Below are 26,250 nucleotides of genomic sequence, written 5' to 3'. Positions count from 1 at the left end.
CGGTTACATTTTGGGGCTTCAGAGCCAATTACCAGGTCTTCATAAAGTCTGGAACCCGTTCATATTGTAACTTGAGCGACCACTGTACTCTGAAATGTATATCTATTTAATCCAGAAATAAACCCAATATGTATATACCAGGTAGATATGACGTGCACTGGGCAGTTTGCCATTTGTTAATAAGATTTTAAAATTATTGTCATTTTCAAATTTAGAAAATGTGCCAAAACTCTTAATTGTGGCTTTACTTCCGCCTTATGCCCAAACTAGGAAACTACAATATTGAAAACCACTGCAAATAGGGCTTTATTATTATGACTTTATGTAGCTCCATCGTCCTCTGTAGTGCTGTACAGACGCATTGTAAAAATGTAATCGTCTCATCAGACGACGTCCAACAACTGCTCTGTCCCCTACAGAGTCTGCAGGGCTGGTGCAAGGATTTTTGCCTCCCTAGGTGAAAGCTAATTTTGACGCCCATTGGCCCCACTCTTTGACACGCCCCACACTGTAACAACCCTCCTCCTCATGTAATTACCTTACTACTGGGGTGACACACTGTAACAACCCTCCTCCTCATGTAATTACCTTACTACTGGGGTGACACACTGTAACAACCCTCCTCCTCATGTAATCTCCTTACTACTGGGGTGACACACTGTAACAAACATCCCCATGTAATCTCCTTACTACTGGGGTGACACACTGTAACAAACCTCCTCCTCATGTAATCTCCTTACTACTGGGGTGACACACTGTAACAAACCTCCTCCTCATGTAATCTCCTTACTACTGGGGTGACACACTGTAACAAACCTCCTCCTCATGTAATTACCTTACTACTGGGGTGACACACTGTAACAACCCTCCTCATGTAATCTCCTTACTACTGGGGTGACACACTGTAACAAACCTCCTCCTCATGTAATCTCCTTACTACTGGGGTGACACGCTGTAACAAACCTCCTCCTCATGTATTCTCCTTACTACTGGGGTGACACACTGTAACAAACCTCCTCCTCATGTAATCTCCTTACTACTGGGGTGACACACTGTAACAAACCTCCTCCTCATGTAATCTCCTTACTACTGGGGTGACACACTGTAACAAACCTCCTCCTCATGTAATCTCCTTACTACTGAGGTGACACACTGTAACAAACCTCCTCCTCATGTAATCTCCTTACTACTGGGGTGACACACTGTAACAAACCTCCTCCTCATGTAATCTCCTTAATACTGGGGTGACACACTGTAACAAACCTCCTCCTCATGTAATCTCCTCACTACTGGGGTGACACACTGTAACAAACCTCCTCCTCATGTAATCTCCTTACTACTGGGGTGACACACTGTAACAACCCTCCTCCTCATGTAATTACCTTACTACTGGGGTGACACACTGTAACAACCCTCCTCCTCATGTAATCTCCTTACTACTGGGGTGACACACTGTAACAAACATCCCCATGTAATCTCCTTACTACTGGGGTGACACACTGTAACAAACCTCCTCCTCATGTAATCTCCTTACTACTGGGGTGACACACTGTAACAAACCTCCTCCTCATGTAATCTCCTTACTACTGGGGTGACACACTGTAACAAACCTCCTCCTCATGTAATTACCTTACTACTGGGGTGACACACTGTAACAACCCTCCTCATGTAATCTCCTTACTACTGGGGTGACACACTGTAACAAACCTCCTCCTCATGTAATCTCCTTACTACTGGGGTGACACGCTGTAACAAACCTCCTCCTCATGTATTCTCCTTACTACTGGGGTGACACACTGTAACAAACCTCCTCCTCATGTAATCTCCTTACTACTGGGGTGACACACTGTAACAAACCTCCTCCTCATGTAATCTCCTTACTACTGGGGTGACACACTGTAACAAACCTCCTCCTCATGTAATCTCCTTACTACTGAGGTGACACACTGTAACAAACCTCCTCCTCATGTAATCTCCTTACTACTGGGGTGACACACTGTAACAAACCTCCTCCTCATGTAATCTCCTTAATACTGGGGTGACACACTGTAACAAACCTCCTCCTCATGTAATCTCCTCACTACTGGGGTGACACACTGTAACAAACCTCCTCCTCATGTAATCTCCTTACTACTGGGGTGACACACTGTAACAAACCCCCTCCTCATGTACTCACCTTACTACTGGGGTGACACACTGTAACAAACCTCCTCCTCATGTAATCACCTTACTACTGGGGTGACACACTGTAACAAACCTCCTCCTCATGTAATCTCCTTACTACTGGGGTGACGCACTGTAACAAACCTCCTCCTCATGTAATCTCCTTACTACTGAGGTGACACACTGTAACAAACCTCCTCCTCATGTAATCTCCTTACTAATAGGGTGACACACTGTAACAAACCTCCTCCTCATGTAATCTCCTTACTACTGGGGTGACACAATGTAACAATCCTCCTCCTCATGTAATCTCCTTACTACTGGGGTGACACACTGTAGCAAACCTCCTCTTCATGTAATGTCCTTACTACTGGGGTGACACACTGTAACAAACCTCCTCCTCATGCAATCTCCGTACTACTGGGGTGATACACTGTAACAAACCTCCTCCTCATGCAATCTCCTTACTACTTGGGTGACACACTGTAACAAACCTCCTCCTCATGCAATCTCCTTACTACTGGGGTGACACACTGTAACAAACCTCGTCCTCATGTAATCTCCTTACTACTGGGGTGATACACTGTAACAAACCTCCTCCTCATGTAATCTCCTTAATAATGTAGAATAGAGTCCAATACTCTGGAATGTTAGGCAATACACTGTGTTCCTTATTTGCTGGATTAAATGGGTTTTACAGCATTAAAACAGTAAAGCAGTATTTGAGCTGTGGCAAAACTACAACTCCCACCATGCCCTGACAGCCGAAGGCTGTCAGGGTATGGTGGGAGTTGTAGTTTTGCCACAGATTGGGTAACACTATGATAGAGTAAGGACTACTATACAGGTACAGTCTGGATTTCCAAGTGAGATGTCACCAGGTAGCTGCTTATTTCTGTCCATTTCCCATTCCAGTACCTCCTTTCTTTTCGTTCGTTTTTTGCTGTCCTTTTCTCTCCTCCTCATTTCTCATGTCTTCTTTTTATTTCCTTGCTGTCATTACGTGGAGGCGGGAGCCAGTCCTGCCATTATAACTAATACTGAGGGTCTGAGCAGCCACAAGCAGGTTGGTATGTGCCCCCTTACTCACAGTGCTGTCAGGGCTAAGACCATTGCATTATGGGAGATACTCGCACTAAAATCTCACAATCGCTCCTTCCCGCAGGACGCACTAGAGGACAGCGAGATAGACGTGGAGGATGAAGACGAGGACGATGATGATGACGACGACGACGATGATGAGGAGGAGGATGATGATGAGGAAATCATGAGGGTGAGGGGGCCCAAGAGAGACTTGGGTAAACCCAGCAGGCAGCTGCGACAAAATGATTCGTTTGTGGAGAGTGACAATGACTTCTAACATGTCCGCATCCCGATCACAGCAGAGGAACGCTCGGCTCTCCTCATCTGTGTGTTTTAGTAAATTATTGGATTGCCCATGAAATAGCAATTCTGTAGCATCTTTTCTTAGAATTCAGTGTTGTGCCGTTCCTCTATTGCTCCTCCTGGAAATACTGTGACTCAATTAAAGGAGTTAGGCTGCATTGACACCTCGTTTTTACGTTACGGGTGCTGGATCCGGCTGGGGGAGGGGCAAACCGGGCTCTCCCGTACCCCAGCCGGACCAGCGCTGAAATCCATTTACTTTAATGAGCCGACCGGAGTCAAACGGTGACTCCGGTCGGCTCATTTCTGACCCGCATGCTGTTTCCTGACCGGACCTAAAACCGTAGTATTTACAAAACCGGGTACGGGTCAAAAATGAGCTGATTGGCTCATTAAAATTAATAGATTTCAGCGCTGTTCCGGCTGGGGTACGGGTGAGAGCCTGGTTTGCCCCTCCCCCAGCCGGATCTGGCACCCGTAATGTAAAAACTAGGTGTGAATGCAGTCTTAGGCTGGGTTCACACCAGGTTTTTGTAATACAGTTCCCGTATACGTTTTCAATTTGAAAACTGTACGGAACCGTATTGAAAACCGTATGCATTGACTCTCCATTGAAAAAAGATGCATCAGGTTGTGTCTGTTTTGCATCCTGTACGGTTTTGTCAGTTTTTTTCCCCGTACCCAAAACTGTAGCCTACCACGGTTTTTGGTCCGGGTGAAAAACCGTATTGAAACGTATACGTTTTTTTTTTTTTAAGGCGGCATTCACACCTCCTTTTCAGCCTACGGTTGTCGGATCCAGCTGGGGAAGGGGAAAACCCGGCGCTGAAATCCATGTACCCAAGCCGGACCGGCGCTGAAATCCATTTACTTTAATGAGCCGACCGGAGTCAAAACGGTGACTCCGGTCGGCTAATTTTTGAGCCGTATCCAGTTTTGTGACCGGACCTAAAACCTTATTATACTACAGTTTTAGGTCCGGTCAGAAAACCGGATACGGGTAAAAAAATGAGCCGAACGGAGTCACCCTTTTACTCTGCTCATTAAAGTAAATTTCAGCACCAGATCCGGCTGGGGTACGGGAGTGCCCGGTTTTCCCCTCCCCCAGCCGGATCCGGCAACCATAGGCTGAAAACGAGGTGTGAATGCAGCCTAACATGGGAGTCAATGGGAACCGTACAGAACTGTATGTGCGTACGATTCCATGAGGTTTTTGACTTTGCACAGTTTTTTTCTTGGAATTTCAATCAAACAAGTGAAACTTTATTCATAATGGAGTGAAAAGTTAAAAAAGTATACGGTTTTTCTTTAAAAAAAACTGACGCAACCAGTCATCATTTTTCAAACCGTATACAGTTTTGAACCATATACAGATTAAAATTTGTACACACGTTTTCATACAGTTTAGTCAGGTTTTGATCCGTTTAAAAAAAAAATCAAAAACCTGATACAGAAACTGTATTGCAAAAACGTGGTGTGAACCCAGCCTTATGTAGTATCAAAAAAACTGAAGAAAGAAAGGGGGAGTCCAGCACAGCGGCATGCGGTAAAAGCGTATTCTTTATTCAAGCTTCATGAGACAACAGCATCAAAAGGTTCGGACAATAGGGTATCAAACAAACGTATCCCTTATGTGCAGGATAGGGGAGAAGTGTCTGAATGTGGGGCATCTGATCACTGGGACCCCATGCGATTTCCTGTACAGAGCCCCGCTCATGAATGGAGGCGTGACAACCACCACATGCCATGCCCCCTCCATGTATCTCTATGAGAGAGACAGAGATACAGCATTTGGGTATATCCAACTCTCCCATAGAGATGCATGGAGGGGACGTGTCGGCCACCGCTTTGTGCCCTGGTTGACACACTGCGTTCATGCAGAAAGCGGGAGATCGCGGGGGGTCCCAGCCATCAGACCCCCCTGCAATCTGACATTCATCCCCTTTCCTGTGGATAGGAAATACGTTTTATTTATTATTTATCAACTGGGTGTTACCTATGACGCTATCCAATCAGTGCTACAAGTGTCAACCTGTACACACCCTATTGAATATTTACACCCAGTGCATTTATTTCCAGGAGGAATATCAGAGGGATGATATTTGCAGAGTTATAACAGATGCTCCACAGTTATTTTATGGGAAATACAAGTATGTACTAAAACTAAACATACCAGTTATAGACCAAATTTTTATTTTAGAACTCTGTGTTATGTCAGTCCTCCTGTTGTTCCTCCTGGAAATCTATGACCAAATTGACAGCTGGGTATTACCTTTGACAATATCCAATAAGTGTGGACAGTATCAAACTGTCCACATCCTTTTGAACGGTAACAGCCAGTACCGTATATACTCAAGTATAAGCCGAGTTTTTCAGCATGATTTTTCGTGCTGAAAACGCCCCCCTCGGCTTATACTCGAGTGAACTCTCCGCCTGTCAATCCCTTCTCAGTGGTCTTCAACCTGCGGACCTCCAGATGTTGCAAAACTACAACTCCCAGCATGCCGGACAGCCATCGGCTGTCCTGGCATGCTGGGAGTTGTAGTTTTGAAACCTCTGGAGGTCCACAGGTTGAAGACCACTGCGGTTTCGTCATCATCCAGACCCCCCCTTTAGTTTTGTACTCACCTCACCTCAGTGGAAGTGAGCTGGTCCGGGCCATCTATGCTGCAGGGACCATCCGGAGGGGAGGGTTAGTCATTCCGAGCTGTCCATTTTCACCGGGGGGCGCTCTTCTCTGCGCTCCGGGCCTGCCCCGGACTAGTGACATTGCCTTGACGACGACGCACAGGGACGTTCATGCGCAGGGAGGCTGTGCATGATGATGACGGGGGTCTGGATGATGACGAAGGCCGCAGTGGTCTTCAACCTGCGGACCTCCAGAGGTTTCAAAACTACAACTCCCAGCGTGCCCGGACAGCCGATGGCTGAAGGGATTGACAGGCGGTGATGATGAAGGGGGGGGGATGATGACGGGGGTCTGGATGATGAGGGGGTCTGGATGATTACATGGGGGGGGGGATGATATATTTCCCACCCTAGTCTTATAGTTGAGTCAATAACTTTTCCTGGGATTTTGGGGTGAAATTAGGGGCCTCGGCTTATATTCGGGTCGGCTTATACTCGAGTATATACGGTACTTACATTTTCAGGAGGAATAACAGAGGGACATCACAACGAGTTATAACAAAAGATGCTCTATAATTGTTAATTCATGGGAAATCCAAGCATTTGCTAGAACAGACAGGTCAGGAGAGTTCCTCTTTAATCGAGCTGAAAAAATGGAATTTACTTTGCATCACGCTCCTTATTGACTTCCACCACCAAACACCTTTGTATTTATTCCCCTCTTTGTGTTTATTATTATTTTCAATTTTTGCACAAAAAAAGAAAATCTATTAAAAATAAATAAAAAAATATTGTAATGATTTACAGTATCTTCAATACAAAAGAACACAACAAAAATCCTTTATTTATATTTACTGCATCCATTTATCGCTTACAATACTTGGGTTTTATATGATGGTTTTGAAGGTTGGGAAAACTGAATGGCAGCTAAGACTCCGCCATGTTTGAGTGGGAGCACTCCGAATAATCAGAATATTAAGTCTCAGCTACTCTGGGGATACTGATTCTCATTGGGGAGATCCAGATGGTGGAGGGACACTTTACATCAGTGGTCTCAAACTGTGGCCCTCCAGATGTTGCAAAACTTCAACTCCCAGCATGCCCGGACAGCCAAAGGCTGTCCGGGCATGCTGGGAGTTGAAGTTTTGCAACATCTGGAGGGCCACCGTTTGAGACCAGTGCTTTACATGCTTCATTGGAAACGGAATGCAAATTAGCTCTCATTTAGAAGGATGAAGACGGTCTCTACTGCCACCTATAGGTAGCTACCCTGTAAGGCTGCATTCACACCACGTTTTGTACTTATGGTTCCCGAATACGGCTGGGAGGAGGGGGGGCAGGCTTAATCGCGGCGCCCGCACTCAGCCGTATTGGGGAACCGTATTTAAAGCATGTCTATGAGCCAACCGGAGTGAACCGCAGCCTCCGGTCGGCTGCGTTTTCGGCCGTATGCGGTTTCCCGACCGTAGGCAAAAACGCGGTTGAATGTGGGCGCCGCGATTAAGCCCCGCCCCCTCCTCCCAGCCGTATTCGGGAACCGTAAGTACAAAACGTGGTGTGAAAGCACCCTAAGGCTGCATTCACACCACCTTTTTGCAGTGCCATGTACGTTTCCAATTTGAAAACCATACAGAACTGTATTGAAAACCGCATGTCAAACGGTGCATCCGGTTGTGCACTTTTTGCGTCTTGTAAGTTTTTTGTTTTTTTTCCCGTACCCAAAAAAATCCGGTTTGCACAATACGGTTTTTGAGTTTGCACATGCGCAGTGCACGCCAAATGGAATGAAAAGTTAAAAACATATACTTTAAAAAAAACAAAACAAAAAAAAATGGATGCAACCGGTCATCATTTTTCAAACCGTAAACGGGTTAAAATTTGTACATACGTTTTGATACAGTTCAGTCAGGTTTTGAGGAATCCGTTTTTCATCAAAAGCCTAATAAGGGAACTGTATTGTAAAAATGTGGCGTGAATGCAGCCTAAGTCATTATCTGACCTATAGGACAGCCCTTTGTATAACAAATTGTGATAACACAAATAAAAATTATCTGTAAAAAAAAAAAAAAATGTATTTCTTAAATAGGAAATTCTGTGAATAATAATAATAAAAAAAAGGAAAAGTAAAAAAAACTGAAGATTCAGTGTAAATTGTAAGGGGTACTCCGTTGGAAAACTTTTTATTTATTTATTTATTTATTTTTTTTAAATCAACTGGTGCCAGATTTGTAAATGACTTCTATTGAAAAAATCTTTATCCTTCCAGTACTTATTAGTGGCTGTATACTACAGAGAAAATTATTTTCTTTTACGATTTCTTTTTTGTCTGTCCACAGTTCTCTCTGCTGACACCTCTGTCCATGTCAGGAATAGAGATAAGCGAACTTACAGTAAATTCTATTCGTCACAAACTTCTCGGCTCGGCAGTTGATAACTTATCCTGCATAAATTAGTCCAGCTTTCAGGTGCTCCCGTGGACTGGAAAAGGTGGATACAGTCCTAGGAGAATCTTTCCTAGGACTGGATCCACCTTTTCCAGCCCACCGGAGCACCTGAAGGCTGAACTAATTTATGCAGGAAAAGTCATCCACTGCCGAGCCGAGAAGTTCGTGACGAATCAAATTTACTGTAATTTCGCTCATCTCTAGTCAGGAACTGTCCAGAGCAGGAGAAAATCCCCATAGCAAACATATGCTGCTCTGGACAGTTCCTAAAATGGACAGAGGTGTCAGCAGAGAGCACTGTGGACAGACAGAACATAAATCCAAAAAGAAAAGAATTTTCTCTGTACTTTACAGCCGCTAAAAAGTACTGAAAGAATTAAGATTTTTTTTATAGAAGTAATATACAAATCTGTTTAACTTTTTGGCACCAGTTGATTTAAAAAGAAATGTTTTCCACCGGAGTACCACTTTAACAATATTGGTGATTTTTGTAGAAAGCTGCTCAATAGCATTGTCTTTATGGGGTCTCCAATGTCCAAGGGTGCATCGACACCAAGTTTTGAGCCTAGAGTGGTAAGAATTGGTGGGAGAATTTAAAAATCTGCTGGCGCCACACCTCTGCTGGACCCGTGCTGTGCCCCATTGAATTCAATGAGCTGGTCAGTGTCGGCAAGTGACCACAGCAGACCATGTGTTTTTTTTGGGTCTGTCCATAAGCTTGAAATGGCTGGAAAATGACCCAACCGGATTTACTAACGGACTCAGTCTGGCTCATTGAATTGAATGGGGCACGGCACGAGTGCAGTCTTAGTCGTCCGTCCAGTTCAGTCAGTGCTGGAGGTGCCTCATATGTTCACCGTGCAGTGCGGAGCATCATTCTTCAGCGTATCTGAAATAACCTTGGCTCCAGAATGACCGATGTGGTTTCCCTGCAAACTGAATGATAAGATCATAAGACATGTCAAATCTTTACCTGTTCTCCACATTGTCTTGAATCTATCTTAAAGAGTGTACTCCGCCAAAAACCATCTTATCCCCTATTCAAAGGATAAGGGAAAAGATGTCTGATCGTGGGGTGTGGCCACTGGGGATCTACGGCGCAGCACCTTTGTTCCGTACCGGAAGACTGGCGACTACAGTCGCCACGCCCCATCCATTCATGTCTATTGGAGGAGGCGTGACGGCTACGTAGTCCTCCCATAGACATGAATGGAGAGGGCATGGCGTGACGTCATGAACACAGAAGCTCCAACTTTCTGTGCTCCAGACGCCGCTGCTGCCGGCCCGGAGATCGCGGGGGTCCCCAGCAGCAGGACCCCTGCGATCAGACATCTTGGATAGGGGATAAGATGGTTTTCCGCAGAGTACCCCTTTTAAAGACAGGTTACTCTCTCTCTACCAGCGCCATCTTCTGTGTACTGCTGGACAGTATCTTTTAGCTGCAGCGCCACCACAGGAGAAATGAAATATTACACGTTGCCCATAAGAATAAATGCACAGACAGTCCATTGATTTTTATTTTTATTTTTTTTTACAATTCAACAAAAAAGTTTATTAAGGTAGATGTGGTGGGCACACCAATACAGGAAATACTTAACACAATACGGTCTTGTGGACCGAAATATCAGACAAAGGGAATGAAAGTCCATTGATTTTTATGCGCACCGTGTAATATTTCATTTCTCCTGTGGTGGCGCTGCAGCTAAAAGATACTGTCCAGCAGAGTGATGTTCAGTGATGCAAACCTTTCCTTACACCTGTGGAAGACATTGCTGGTACATACTCCATTCATGGACACCCTTGTCACCCTTGTCCACTGGGATTGTGGAGAGCAGCACAAGCACACGACTTCTGTCAAAACTGTAAGGTAGAGACGCTCCCATCCTCAAAACAGAAGATGATGTTGAGGACTGCAGGGGGGCCAAGGTGAGAATGTATTTTGTTTTGTACACCTTTAAGAGGGGTGGGTCCTCAGGGTCAAGCTAATTACAGGGGGACCAAGCCACAGGAAGGAGGCCCTATGTACAGGGGGCAAGCTACCTACAGGGGAGTCCTATATACAGGGGGCAAACTACCTACAGGGGAGTCCTATATACAGGGGGCAAACTACCTACAGGGGCGTCCTATATACAGGGGGCAAACTACCTACAGGGGCGTCCTATATACAGGGGGCAAGCTACCTACAGGGAAGTCCTATATACAGGGGGCAAGCTACCTACAGGGAAGTCCTATATACAGGGGGCAAACTACCTACAGGGGCGTCCTATATACAGGGGGCAAACTACCTACAGGGGCGTCCTACATGCATGGGGGCAAACTACCTACAGTGGGCAAGCTACTTACACAAGGGACCTACCTATATGGAGAAACTACCTACAGGGGCGTCCTACATGCATGGGGGCAAATGACCTACAGAGGTAAACTACCTTCGGTTGGGGCAAACTACTTTCAGGGGGGGTATCCTATATACAGGGGGAAGACTACCTAAAGGGGCAAGATAGGCCCCATCTGACTGTAACTTATTGTTATCACTGTCATCACCCATAAAAGTACCCAATGCCCATCTACTGTAAGTGTTGGGGGTTCCCTTCATAGTTTTGTATGGGTATGATTGTATTATTTGTTATAGTTTCTATATAGAAAGAATGGCTTGTATATCTTTAGATTAAGCATCCTATCCCTCATTTTGTCCAGAGTCATCCAATAAAACGTAACCAGTGCGGGGCATTGATGCTGAACGTGATGGCGTTGAACCCCATGATGTTGGGGGTTGTAGTCAATGGGCCTTTATGAGAAGACATACCTGAGGGAGACGAGAGAAGAGTTTCCAGAGACTGCATTGGCGAGACAGATGGCGCCATCCAGACCTATGGAGTTTTCTTGTAAGCTGGAAAAAGATAGGAAGGTACTAATAAAGTGTATATAGGTGCTATGTATATCTGCCTGTGTTATGCTGTAGACCAGGGGTACTCAACTGGCGGACCGCGGTCCAGATCTGCGGCCCCCACGCATCCGGATCTCCCCTTATTTTGTAGCGGTGTCTTTAAGACACAGATACAAATGAATAGCCACGGCCCAGAGCGAGGGAACACTGTGTGCCTGTCCGGCGCTTCTCTTGTGATGCAGGCGGCGCGATTAACGCCGCCTGCATCATCTGTTCTGGCCAGGCCTGACAAGAAGAGGATGGGGACGGGGAGCCAAACCTCTCAGGTAAAAATTTGTTCCCCCACCTGTGACTCTCCAGTTGTTGTAGAACTACAGCTCCCATCATGACCTTTTGTCTGTGCATGAATGTAGTAGTAGTTTGCAACAGCTGGAGAGTCACAGGTGGCAAAGTTCATGTGGAAGCACAGTGGCATCATTAATTCTGGGGGCACAGTGGCATAATTCATTGTTTTAAAGGACACAGAGGTACAATTAGTCGGTAAAATTTATTTGGGGGCATAGTGTGTGGCAGTAATATTGCAGAGGAATAGTGTGTGGCAGTAATATACCAGGGGCCCAGTGTGTGGCAGTATTATATTCAGGGGTACAGTGTGTGGAAGAATTATTTTCAGGGGTACACTGTGTGGCAGTAATATACCAGGGGCCCAGTGTGTCACAGTATTATATTCAGGGGGTGCAGTGTGTGTCAGTATTATATTCAGGAGGTGCAGTGTGTGTCAGTATTATATTCAGGGGGTGCAGTGTGTGGCAGTATTATATTCAGGGGGTACAGTGTGTGGAAGAATTATTTTCAGGGGTACACTGTGTGGCAGTAATATACCAGGGGCCCAGTGTGTGACAGTATTATATTCAGGGGGTGCAGTGTGTGGCAGTATTATATTCAGGAGGTGCAGTGTGTGGCAGTATTATATTCAGGAGGTGCAGTGTGTGGCAGTATTATATTCAGGAGGTGCAGTGTGTGGCAGTATTATGTTCAGGGGGTGCAGTATGTGGTAGTATTATATTCAGGAGGTGCACTGTGTGGCAGTATTATATTCAGGGGGTACAGTGTGTGGCAGTATTATATTCAGGAGGTGCAGTGTGTGGCAGAATTATATTCAGGGGGCACAGTGTGTGACAGAATTATATTCAGGGGGCACAGTGTGTGGCAGAATTATATTCAGGGGGCACAGTGTGTGGCAGAATTATATTCAGGGGGCACACTGTGTGGCAGTAATATACCAGGGGCCCAGTGTGTCACAGTATTATATTCAGGGGGTGCAGTGTGTGTCAGTATTATATTCAGGAGGTGCAGTGTGTGTCAGTATTATATTCAGGGGGTGCAGTGTGTGGCAGTATTATATTCAGGGGGTACAGTGTGTGGAAGAATTATTTTCAGGGGTACACTGTGTGGCAGTAATATACCAGGGGCCCAGTGTGTGACAGTATTATATTCAGGGGGTGCAGTGTGTGTCAGTATTATATTCAGGAGGTGCAGTGTGTGGCAGTATTATATTCAGGAGGTGCAGTGTGTGGCAGTATTATATTCAGGAGGTGCAGTGTGTGGCAGTATTATATTCAGGGGGTGCAGTATGTGGTAGTATTATATTCAGGAGGTGCACTGTGTGGCAGTATTATATTCAGGGGGTACAGTGTGTGGCAGTATTATATTCAGGAGGTGCAGTGTGTGGCAGAATTATATTCAGGGGGCACAGTGTGTGGCAGAATTATATTCAGGGGGCACAGTGTGTGGCAGAATTATATTCAGGGGGTACAGTGTGTGGCAGTATTATATTCAGGGGGTACAGTGTGTGCCAGTATTATATTCAGGAGGTGCAGTGTGTGGCAGAATTATATTCAGGGGCCACAGTGTGTGGCAGTAAGGTACCAGGGGCACAGTGTGTGGCAGTATTATATTCAGAGGGTGCAGTGTGTGACAGTATTATATTCAGGGGTACAGTGTGTGGCAGTATTATATTCAGGGGGTACAGTGTGTGGCAGGAGTATATTCAGGGGGCACAGTGTGTGGCATTATTATATTCAGAGGGTGCAGTGTGTGACAGTATTCAGGTCATACATCCTCCACACTTCAGTCGCTCGTTTACTATTTCCTTCATGTCACGGAGGCTGCTAGGTGTGAACCCGGCCTTAGTGTTCAGCTCGGACCTTTACTGGATGGCAGACTTGAATAAGCGGACCCTCACTAAAAATAGTGGTGTACCCCTGCTCTAGACCATTGTTTCCCAGCCAGTGTGCCTCCAGCTGTTGAAAAACTACAACTCCCAGCATGCCCGGATAGCCTTGATTTTTGCAACAGCTGGAGGCACACTGGTTGGGGAACACTGCTATAGACTTTCCCATGTGTGGTACTTACTTTAGTATCTGCAAGATGCTGTTAACCTTCAGTGCAGCTGCCAAGGCCTTTGCCCCTCGAAGACCAATGCTGTTCCCTCGTAGACTAAGAAGACACAGATTGGTGTGTTACTAAACAATATAGATGTAGCAGAGCTAAACGTGTTGTTCATCTGTTTCCTTTAAAGGGTTACTCCACCGGAAATTATTTTTTTAAATTTTTTTTGAGGTACAAAAAGACAAAATGTAGGTGCACTCGCCGCTCAACGGAGACTGTAGTGTGTAGGGGTCCGGTTCACCGGGAGCTGGATCTCAGCAACGGCGCAGGAAGTATGGCGCTCAGAGCTTATCAGAGCCCAGTACTTATCAGCTGCTGTATACTACAGAGGAAGTTCTTTCCTTTTTGAACTTCCTTTCTCTCTGATCACAGTGCTCTCTGCTGACACCTCTGTCCATGTCAGGAACTGTCCAGAGTAGGAGTAAATCCCCATAGAAAACCTATCCTGCTCTGGACAGTTCCTGACATGGACAGAGGTGTCAGCAGAGAGCACTGTGGGCAGACACAGAGGAAATTCTAAAAGAAAAGAACTTCCTCTGTGGTATACAGCAGCTGATAAATACTGGAAGGATTAACATTTTATATAGAAGTAATTTACAAATCTGTTTAACTTTCTGGCATCAGTTGATAAAAAACATTTTTTTCCGGTGGAGTACCCCTTTTACAACATAAGGGCACATTAACACAGGAGGGAAATGATGTGTGCACACTGAAATCCTGATGGTTTATTGTAGATTTTGACCTCCATTAAAGTCAATGGAGAAAATTGTCAATAAATCTGAAGCCAAAATGGACATGCTGTGGACTTTATATAATGTAGATCAATTTATGGAAGGATTTTTAGTTTTTAATGCACTATGGCCACTATTTGTACAAATCCCATTTATTTTGCTCCTTCGGTAATATGCTGCGGATTTTCTGCATTCATATCTGATGTGGAAAATCTGCAGCCCCCATGTGAACATGCACTAAAACAGGTTATATAGCTGCAGTTCTATATAGAAGATGTGAAAATTCAGCTCTGCTACATCTGTGCAGTTGGATGCAGGAACGTGCACAGACATTTTGGGGGAGCAGGACTGAACTTTAAAAAAAAAAAAAAAAAAAAAAAAAAAGGGCACTTTTTATTATTATTTATATAAATGCCCAAATAATGTTGCCAGACTGCCCAGGGCACGTATAGAAGGAACATCAAAAGGGCAGGGGCTCAATCCCCTTTCTAGTCAACCTGTTCACATCCCTGGTTGGATGTTAGTTATAGGGATAAAAAATAAATCACTATATTTACATTGAAATCCATAGTCATTGGCCACCCCCTCCCAAGACATGCGCCCCCTGGAGGTACTCACTCGAGTGTGGTCAGACCCTTATTCACCATTAGCGCCTCTGCTAGCGACTGTGCCCCAGAAGCCCCGACAGCTGCACCCTGTAGACTGTAATGTAATCAATAAAATTATAATCAAACATAGAAGAAAATAAATCATGCTGAGGTTTAGGGTATATACACACAATGCAGATTTGTTTTTTTCGGAAATTTCTACCACTAAAAACCGTTTCCATTCATCTTAGTGGGGCCAGTGCACGATTTGCTTCAAGCCCCATTCAAATAATTGGGAGAATTACAGAAGTAGATCTGCTGTGTGTGAATATAGCCATATGTTACTACACCAACAACTGTGATTATATAATGCATTATTACCAGTGGATTCATGGCAGAAGCATGTGACGTCTATGCTCTTATACTGGACATTACAGATTAGTGGGATTCCCGGTTACTAGCACATATTTTGTCTTATTTTTGTAACTGATGTTTTCTCAATGGTCACTGAAGAATACATAATAGGCTAACAATCTCTTTTCTGCAGCTTACTTTTTAGCTTTGCTGTGCAGATTGAGGCAGGGTCAGCAGAGTCATCTCATCAGAAGGTGGGGATTTATTGACAAATGACAGCTCTATATTTTTGATGAAGGCCTAGATTAGGAAGGCAAGCAAACCTAAACCTATAAGGTTCTGTATGCAGCTCCCTGTTATTTGGGGGAGGGGCTGTACTCCAACACTGTAGCCGTCTATGGGCACCTTTCTGACTTTAAAAAAACACTGTATTTTATGGGGGGGGGGGGGGGCGGATTGCTGATATCATGCACACTCCTGATCATTAGTCCCACTGCGCCATTTGTTCCATTCCAGCACATCTGCATCTGTGCTTCATCACTGTAACTTGATCATGTGATCACCAGCCTGACCCACAAAAAAATAACATGGCTTAATGTGTCAAAGGAGGATGTCAGTCCTGGGTCAGATGATAGGATGATAGGATGATATAAATGCCTATTAGATCGCTTCTGCTAGCTTACAGAACCCTCCCGCCCAGAACTATATACTGCAGCTGTTATCTCTATGGGATCAGGATATATAGTAGTTATACTCCTCCCCTCCAGCTCTATCTGTATACTGCTGTTATCTCTATGGGATCAGGATATATAGTAGTTATACAACTCTCCTCTAGCTCCATCTGTATACTGCTGCTTTATCTATGGGATCAGGATATGTAGTAGTTATACATTTCTTCTCCCAGCTCTCTCTGTATACTGCTGCTTCTATCTCTACAGAATCAGTATATTTAATAGTTTTACACCTTCCCTACAGCTCTATCTGTATATTGCTGCTGCCATCTCTATGGGATCAGAATATACACTGCTCAAAAAAAATAAAGGGGACTCTTAAACAACACAATGTAACTCCAAGACAATGACACTTCTGTGAAATCACACTGTCCACTCAGGAAGAACACTAATTGACAATCAATTTCACAATAAAGGAGTGATTCTGAAGGTGGTGACCACAGACCACTTCTCAGTTCCTATGATTCCTGGCTGATGTTTTGGTCACTTTTGAATGCTGGTGGTGCTTTCACTCTAGTGGTAGCATGAGACGGAGTCTACAACCCACACAAGTGGCTCAGGTAGTGCAGCTCATCCAGGATGGCACATCAATGCGAGCTGTGGCAAGAAGGTTTGCTGTGTCTGTCAGCGTATTGTCCAGAGCATAGAGGCGCTACCAGGAGACAGGCCAGTAAATCAGGAGATGTGGAGGAGGCCGTAGGAGGGCAACAACCCAGCAGCAGGACCGCTACCTCCACCTTTGTGCAAGGAGAAGCAGGAGGAGAACTGCCAGAGCCCTGCAAAATGACCTCCAGCAGCCACAAATGTGCATGTGTCCACTCAAACGGTCAGAAACAGACTCCATGAGGGTGGTATGAGGGCCCGACGTCCACAGGTGGGGGTTGTGCTTACAGCCCAAAACCATGCAGGACGTTTGGCATTTGCCAAAGAACACCAAGATTGGCAAATTCACCACTGGCGCCCTGTGCTCTTCACAGATGAAAGCAGGTTCACACTGAGCACATGTGACAGACGTGACAGAGCCTGGAGACACCGTGAAGAACGTTCTGTTGCCTGCAACATCCTCCAGCATGACCGGTTTGGTGGTGGGTCAGTAATCGTGTGGGGTTGCATTTCTTTGGGGGGCCGCACAGCTCTCCATGTGCTTGCCAGAGGTAGTCTGACTGCCATTAGGTACTGAGATGAGATCCTCAGACCCCTTGTGAGACCATATGCTGGTGCGGTTGGTCCTGGGTTCCTCCTAATGCAAGACAATGCTAGACCTCATGTGGCTGGAGTGTGTCAGCAGTTCCTGTAAGAGGAAGGCATTGATGCTATGGACTGGCCGCCCGTTCCCCAGACCTGAATCCGATTGAGCACATCTGGGACATCATGTCTCGCTCCATCCACCACAGACTGTCCAGGAGTTGGCGGATGCTTTAGTCCAGGTCTGGGAGGACATCCCTCAGGAGCCACCTCATCAGGAGCATGCCCAGGCGTTGTAGGGAGGTCATACGGGCACGTGGAGGCCACACACACTACTGAGCCTCATTGTGACTTGTATTAAGGACATTACATAAAGTTGGATCAGCCTGTAGTGCGGTTTTCCACTGTGATTTTGAGTGTGACTCCATATCCAGACCTCCATGGGTTGATCAATTTGATTTCCATTGATAATTTTTGTGATTTTGTTATCAGCGCATTCAACTATGTAAAGACGAAAGTATTTCATACGATTAGTTCATTCATTCAGATCTAGGATGTGTTATCTTAGTGTTCCCTTTATTTTTTTGAGCAGTGTATTTGGTAGTTGTACACCTCCCCTTCAGCTCTTTCTGTATACTGCTGCTGCTATCTCTATGGCATTAGTATACATAGTAGTTATATACCTATCCAGAGGCTGTATTCACACATTGTGTTTCTTGGAGCGTTCTTATTCAGTTTTTACTGTGGTTTTTCCAAGATCGTGTAAAAAAGGAAAAAAATAAGCCACTATAGTAGCACAATCGAGCAAATCATGGTAAAATGTGTCATTTTTATCACGATTTTAGAAAATAGCTGCACACACAGCCTCAAGACTTCAAATCTTCATAAAACTCCTCAATTGTGATTGTAGGTCAAATCAATTTCTCCTGATTCCAAGATTTCTCTACAAAACAAACCCATCAAAACTGCACATAATGTGAACTGGGCTCAACCCACTTATACGTCTGAGTTCACTTTGGTGATCTCAGCACTAGCAGCTTAAAGGGGTACTCTGGTGCTTACACATCTTATCCCCAAAGGATAGGGGATAAGATGCCTGATCGTGGGAGTCCCGCAGCTGGTGACCCCCGTGATCATGCACGCGGCACCCCGTTTGTAATCAGTCCCCGGAGCGTGTTCGCTCTGGGTCTGATTAAGGTCAACCGCAGGGCCGGCGGCATGTCAGAGAGCCCCCTCCCGTAGGGTTGCATTGAGGGGCGGAGCGTGACGTCACACGAGGGCGCAGGCGTGACATCACACGCCGCCGGCCTTGTAGTCGCCCGTAATCAGACCCAGAGCGAACACGCTCCGGGGACTGATTACAAATGGGGTTCCGCGTGCATGATCACGGGCGTCCTCAGCTTAGGGACTCCTGCGATCAGGCATCTTATCCCCTATCCTTTGGGGATAAGATGTGTAAGCACCGGAGAACCCCTTTAATAAGATCACTAGGTGCAGTGATCAAACCCCACACCCTCAGCCAGAGGATTTATGGGAAATGTAGGCAGCGTTAAGAAATTATTTCAGTGATGGATATGCATTCAACATAAAGCTTGACCCATTCCTGCCACATCAGCTAAAACAGGTAAGCACAAGACGATAGCAAGAACCTCTACATTGTTCTATAATAATAGCCTATGCTGCACTATATAAGCAAAAAAATTAATAATTTCCGGAATGCTTCTTTAACACCCATTGATTACTACTGCTATGAATCATATATAGCTTGTTGTTGGCTTATTCTAGCTCCAGTTTCTCTGGTCTATAACTGCACGCTGTCACTTTTTTTTTTTTCTCTAGCTCAATATCTGTAAATTTCGCTTCATCTCCTACCACCCATTACATCTCCACATCCTTAGTGGCATTTTTTATTTTTTCATCTGTCTATCTTAAAGGGGTACTCCACTGCCCCAGCATCTGGAACATTTAGTTCCGAACGCTGGGTGTGGGCTGCGGGGGTTTTGACATCATGGCCATGCCCCTCGTGATGTCACACCACGCCCCCTCAATGCAAGTCTATGTGAGGGGACGTGGCAGCTGCCACGCCCCCTCACATAGACTTGCATTGAGAGGGTGTGGTGTGAAGTCACGAGGGGCGTGGTCGTTACATCACTACCCCCGCACCCAGCATTCGGAACTAAATGTTCCAGATGCTGGGGCAGTGGAGTACCCCTTTAAGATAACATTATCCATAAGACTTACTAGAGAGCAGACAGTGTAGAGTTCTCCTGCAGGGCACCAGCCAGGGCGCACGTACCCTCATCTCCGATGGCATTTTCCTGCAAACTAATCAAATTGGAGTTGTTATACAGTATATAGTATTGAACACATCACCATTTTTCTCATAAAATATATTTTCAAAGGTGGTATTTACTTTTATTTTTCTCCAGATGTTGGTAACAACCCAAGTAATCAATACATAAAAGAAACCAAAGTACATAAGCTCAGAAATTAAGTTATGTGTATAAATGTGAAATAACCCAGGGAACAAGTATTGAACACATGAAGAAAGGGAGGTGCAAAAGGGCATGGAAAGCCAAGACAACAGCTGAAATCAATCAGTAATTGTAAAGCAAACGAGCCCCTTGTCAGTGCAAATGATCAGTCCCAACTGATGACTACAAAAAGGTCTTTTTGCCAAGGTTTCTCACGAGACGCGTCTCATGATGGGTAAAAGCAAAATACTGTAGCAAGACCTTCACAACCTATTTGTAGCAAAACAACAATGGTTACAGGTGCATTTAGAAGCTTCTGAATGTTCCAGTGAGCACTGTTGTCTCACAAGATTTCTGATGAGTGAAGTGAGAAGAATAATCATAAGAATTGTCCAAGAGCCGAGGACACGTGGAGAGCTTCAAAAAGGCCTGGAATTTGCAGGTACTGCTGCACAACATTTGGAAAAACCATTGAAATACTGGGAGAATATAGTGTGGTCAGATGACAGAAAAATTGAACTGTTTGGATGCCATAATATACTCCATGTTTGAAGGAAAAATTACATTGCCGATCACCCTAAAAACAGCAACAGTAAAGGTCGAAGGTGGGAAACTCTCAAATGGTTTCACGGAAAGAAAATAAAGCTGCTAGAATGGCAATCACCTGACCTAAATTCCATAAAAAAATCTATGGAAAGAACTGAAGATCATGATCATAGATGAGGCCTGCGGAACCTTCAAGATTTGAAGACTGTTTGTGTGGAAGAATGGGACAAAATCCCCCAGAGCAATGCATGACTGGTTTCTCCATACAGAAGGCGTCTTGAACTGTCATTACCAACAAAGGCTTCTGTACAAAGTATTAAATAAATATCAGGAACCGTGTTCACATTTTTACACATTACTTAAAGGGGTACTACACTGCCCCAGCATTTGGAACATTTTGTTCCGAACACTGGGTGCAGGCTGCAGGGGTTGTAATGTCACGGCCACGCCCCCTCATGACGTCACACCCCCTCCCATAGACTTGCATTGTGGAGGCGTGGGCATGACGTCGCAGCCTGCAACCAGTGTTCGGAACAAAAAGTTCCGAACGCTGGGGCAGTGGAGTACCCCTTTCATTTCTAAGTTTATGTTTTTGATTTCTTTCTATGTACAGATCACTTGTTACCAACATCTGGTGAAGACATCTCATGTCAGTAACACCTTAGGAAATATATTTAGTGAGAAAAATGGTGATGTGTCCAATACTTATTTCCCCAATTGGATGTATCATTCAGCAAAGAGTGACATTAACCTGACGATATAAAATCTCTTCCTCTTCTTGGTGCATGATGAAAAAGAAGAATTTGAATATAATTTTGTATTCAACAAAGAATTCTGCTTCCTGCAGCCACCACTAGGGGAGCTAACTCCATATCTTTTATATATTAGACATAAGCTAGGGGTGGTAGCAGGCAGCCAAAATTCGATTATTCTATTGGGAGATCTAAATCAGATCTATAAACATATATTAAAGGGGTACTCCGCTGCTCAACATCTTATCCCCTACGCTCGGAGCCGGAGGCCGTGATCGTGACGTCATGGCCACGCCCCTCATGACATCACGACCATGCCCCCTCCATTCATGTCTATGGGAGAGGCGTGGCGACACGCCCCCTCCCATAGACATGAATGGAGGGGGCATGGCCGTGACATCACGATCATGGCCTCCGGCTCCGACAAAATGTTCAGAACGCCAGAGTACCTCTTTAAGAAATTTTTCTGCCCCGGTATGTCAGACATAATTGTGGTAGACAAAGTGTGTAGGAAATGTTATTACCCCCACTCCATCCTGTTTTGGGATATGTTTGGAGGTAATTTGCCCCTATTTACCCAAGGTGGCCACATTTGGTTTCTGTTCGTACTTACTCCAAACAGCGTAGACATTTGTTTACACGGAGAGCTCCAGCAAGTGACCGTGCCGACCCCACCCGCAGAAAATTCCATTGGAGACTAAAAGGAAGAGAGATGCAAGGGGTTAATAAGTCCTCCTCCTAAGAGCAGTGGTCTCTGAACTACGGCCCTCCAGTTTTGAGAGTAATAGTGGAGCCCATCTATATAGGTGATAGACTATCATACAGCAGGGTGACCAAGAGGGGGAGAAGACAAATCAACAAGATCCTAAGGGAACGGCCATAGACACAACACGTTTCATGTTTTTGACCCTTAATCCATTTTGAATCTGAGGTATCTAGATTTATTTTCTTATTCTTCCATGTTTACAGCTGATTTCCATTGTAACAACTTACTGTAGAGACTGCAGACTCCGATTCTCCCTCATCGCTCCTGACAGAGCCTCCACGCCTTCATCGTGCAGCAGGTTTGCCGTCAGACTGTAGGGAGGGACAAATATACCACTTTACTGTATAGCATAATCATTTCTGCTTCTTTATCATACATTTATATAAGGCACAGGGGGGTAACAGATCAGCTCTCCTCCAGATAGATAAGAACTGGCTCTCTAGTGCCACCTATTGGAGATGTAAACAAAAAGTGCATAATGCACCATAAAGCAATACCAGAGGATACACTTGAGGTGACTGCACTAGATGTGGGGGGGGGGGGGGGGGGGGGGGGTTCTGTAAGAAATTAGCTTACTCTATTGAATTGCGCAAATGCATACAGTGTGATGTTTGTTGCAGCTTCTTTTAGTGATGGTGGGAACCATTTAGAGGGGTACTCCACTGCCCCAGCGTTCGGAACATTTGGTTCCTTATGCTTGGAGCGGGTGGAGGGGGGTCATGACGTCACACCACACCCCCTCAATGCGAGCCTCGCCCCCTTCCATAGACTTACATTGAGAGGGCGTGGCGTGATGTCCCAAGGGGCGTGCCCGTGACGTCATGACCCCTGCCGCCCGCACCCAGTGGTCTTAACAAATGCTGGCTGCTGCACAGAGATCGCGGGGTTCCCTGCTATGGGGCCCCCGTGATCTGACATCTTATCCCCATCCTTTGAATAGGGGATAAGATGTCTAGGGGCAGAGTACCCCTTTAACACTGGTACAGAGATAAATGGAATGCCAAAGAACAGTTCACACATGGTGTCAAGGATTGGCTTCAGGGATGGTGCCCCAAAGAATGTTAAGTGAGTTCAATGTACAGATCGCCAATAAGTATTGTACAGGAGCAGGGAGTTCAGCGGGAAACAGGAGTCCCTGTTCCTGTGTTAAAGGGGTACTGTGTGATATCATCATGCCCATATGGAGGAACTGTGTGATGTCTTCATGTCCATATGGAGGAACTGTGTGATGTCATTGTGTCCATATAGAGGAACTGTGTGATATCATCATGTCCATATGGAGGAACTGTGTGATGTCATCATGTCCATATGGAGGAACTGTGTGATGTCATTGTGTCCATATAGAGGAACTGTGTGATATCATCATGTCCATATGGAGGAACTGTGTGATGTCATCATGTCTATATTGAGGAACTGTGTGATGTCATCATGTCTATATGGAGGAACTGTGTGATGTCATCATGTCCATATGGAGGAACTGTGTGATGTCATCATGTCTATATGGAGGAACTGTGTGATGTCTTCATGTCTATATGGAGGGACTGTGTGATGTCATCATGTCTATATGGAGGAACTGTGTGATGTCATCATGTCCATATGGAGGATCTGTGTGATGTCGTCATGTCCATATGGAGGAACTGTGTGATGTCATCATGTCCATATGGGGAACTGTATGATGTCATCATGTCTATATGGAGGAACTGTGTGATGTCATCATGTCTATATGGAGGAACTGTGTGATGTCATCATGTCTATATGGAGGAACTGTGTGATGTCATCATGTCCATATGGAGGAACTGTGTGATGTCATCATGTCCATATGGAGGAACTGTGTGATATCATCATGTCCATATGGAGGAACTGTGTGATGTCATCATGTCCATATGGGGAACTGTGTGATGTCATCATGTCTATATGGAGGAACTGTGTGATGTCATCATGTCCATATGGGGGAACTGTGTGATGTCATCATGTCCATATGGAGGAACTGTGTGATGTCATCATGTCAGTATGGAGGAACTGTGTGATGTCATCATGTCCATATGGAGGAACTGTGTGATGTCATCATGTCCATATGGAGGAACTGTGTGATGTCATCATGTCCATATGGGGAACTGTGTGATGTCATCATGTCTATATGGAGGAACTGTGTGATGTCATCATGTCCATATGGGGGAACTGTGTGATGTCATCATGTCCATATGGGGGAACTGTGTGATGTCATCATGTCCATATGGAGGAACTGTGTGATGTCATCATGTCAGTATGGAGGAACTGTGTGATGTCATCATGTCCGTATGGAGGAACTGTGTGATGTCATCATGTCCATATGGGGAACTGTATGATGTCATCATGTCTATATGGAGGAACTGTGTGATGTCATCATGTATATATGGAGGAACTGTGTGATGTCATCATGTCCATATGGGGGAACTGTGTGATGTCATCATGTCCATATGGGGGAACTGTGTGATGTCATCATGTCCATATGGAGGAACTGTGTGATGTCATCATGTCCGTATGGAGGAACTGTGTGATGTCATCATGTCCATATGGGGAACTGTATGATGTCATCATGTCTATATGGAGGAACTGTGTGATGTCATCATGTATATATGGAGGAACTGTGTGATGTCATCATGTCCATATGGGGGAACTGTGTGATGTCATCATGTCCATATGGGGGAACTGTGTGATGTCATCATGTCCATATGGAGGAACTGTGTGATGTCATCATGTCTATATGGAGGAACTGTGTGATGTCATCATGTCCATATGGAGGAACTGTGTGATGTCATCATGTCCATATGGAGGAACTGTGTGATGTCATCATGTCCATATGGGGGAACTGTGTGATGTCATCATGTTAGTATGGAGGGACTGTGTGATGTCATCATGTCCATATGGAGGAACTGTGTGATGTCATCATGTCCATATGGAGGAACTGTGTGATGTCATCATGTCCATATGGGGGAACTGCGTGATGTCATCATGTCTATATGGAGGAACTGTGTGATGTCATCATGTATATATGGAGGAACTGTGTGATGTCATCATGTATATATGGAGGAACTGTATGATGTCATCATGTCTATATGGAGGAACTGTGTGATGTCATCATGTATATATGGAGGAACTGTGTGATGTCATCATGTATATATGGAGGAACTGTGTGATGTCATCATGTCCATATGGGGGAACTGTGTGATGTCATCATGTCCATATGGGGGAACTGTGTGATGTCATCATGTTAGTATGGAGGGACTGTGTGATGTCATCATGTCCATATGGAGGGACTGTGTGATGTCATCATGTCCATATGGAGGAACTGTGTGATGTCATCATGTCCATATGGGGAACTGTATGATGTCATCATGTCTATATGGAGGAACTGTGTGATGTCATCATGTATATATGGAGGAACTGTGTGATGTCATCATGTCCATATGGGGGAACTGTGTGATGTCATCATGTCCATATGGGGGAACTGTGTGATGTCATCATGTCCATATGGGGGAACTGTGTGATGTCATCATGTCCATATGGGGGAACTGTGTGATGTCATCATGTCCATATGGGAGAACTGTGTGATGTCATCATGTCCATATGGGGGAACTGTGTGATGTCATCATGTCCATATGGGGGAACTGTGTGATGTCATCATGTCCATATGGGGGAACTGTGTGATGTCATCATGTCAGTATGGAGGGAAATCTTTGAGGAATGTGTCCAGCACCTTATAGAAAGTATACCACCAAGAATGAAGGCAAAAGGGGACGAGCAAGGTATACCTAATAAAATGGCCAGTTTCAATGCCAAAGCAAAAATGTGAACCAAATGTTTCCTAAAACTGTGTTAGTGGGGGGAGATTCATCAAGACCTGTGCTGTGGAAAAGTGACCAGTTGCCCATAGCAACCAATCAGACTGTCCCTTTCATTTTTCAGAGGCCTTTTCAAAGATGAAAGAAGCGATCCGATTGGTTGCTATGGGCAACTGGTCAGATTTTTCACCTGCACAAGTTTTGGTGACTCTCCCCCAGTATGCCTTTAAACAGTCGACCATACTTACTCCAAGTGCGTCAGAGTGGTGTTAATTTGGAGAGACTGCGCCAAGGCCTGAGCGCCCTCAATGCTGATGGAGTTCTCCCGCAAGCTGAGGAACGGGAAG

At 45.1% G+C, this 26,250-nt stretch overlaps 2 protein-coding genes across 8 annotated transcripts in view; one reads left to right on the top strand and one right to left on the bottom strand.

The window, feature by feature from the left end:
• The window catches only part of CLUAP1 (clusterin associated protein 1), a 103,055-nt gene extending 91,515 nt beyond the window's left edge, over positions 1–11,540 (top strand). For 2 of the 5 annotated variants that reach the window (XM_056536044.1, XM_056536045.1), the window contains exons 12-14: positions 3,173–3,229; positions 3,329–3,436; positions 11,316–11,540. In XM_056536044.1, the coding sequence (XP_056392019.1) occupies positions 3,173–3,229; positions 3,329–3,436; positions 11,316–11,414 (264 nt within the window). In that variant the 3' untranslated portion in view covers positions 11,415–11,540. Of the gene's footprint in view, positions 1–3,172; positions 3,230–3,328; positions 3,710–11,315 lie in introns of those variants that run through there. The other 3 variants (XM_056536043.1, XM_056536046.1, XM_056536047.1) reach the window with 3 other exon arrangements.
• NLRC3 (NLR family CARD domain containing 3) overlaps positions 9,018–26,250 on the bottom strand; it is a 39,844-nt gene continuing 22,611 nt past the window's right edge. For 2 of the 3 annotated variants that reach the window (XM_056536040.1, XM_056536042.1), the window contains 8 exons: positions 26,152–26,235; positions 22,310–22,393; positions 21,930–22,013; positions 19,786–19,869; positions 15,306–15,389; positions 13,921–14,004; positions 11,425–11,508; positions 9,018–9,557 (listed from right to left, as the gene is read on the bottom strand). In XM_056536040.1, coding sequence (XP_056392015.1) covers positions 9,467–9,557; positions 11,425–11,508; positions 13,921–14,004; positions 15,306–15,389; positions 19,786–19,869; positions 21,930–22,013; positions 22,310–22,393; positions 26,152–26,235 — 679 coding nt within the window. In that variant the 3' untranslated portion in view covers positions 9,018–9,466. Of the gene's footprint in view, positions 9,558–10,202; positions 10,532–11,424; positions 11,509–13,920; positions 14,005–15,305; positions 15,390–19,785; positions 19,870–21,929; positions 22,014–22,309; positions 22,394–26,151; positions 26,236–26,250 lie in introns of those variants that run through there. The other variant, XM_056536041.1, reaches the window with a different exon arrangement.

Source organism: Hyla sarda, chromosome 8, assembly GCF_029499605.1.
Source record: "Hyla sarda isolate aHylSar1 chromosome 8, aHylSar1.hap1, whole genome shotgun sequence".
In the NCBI taxonomy this organism is placed as follows: domain Eukaryota; kingdom Metazoa; phylum Chordata; class Amphibia; order Anura; family Hylidae; genus Hyla; species Hyla sarda.
Note: the sequence above shows the minus strand (reverse complement) of the source record. Positions and strands in the feature narration are given on the sequence as shown.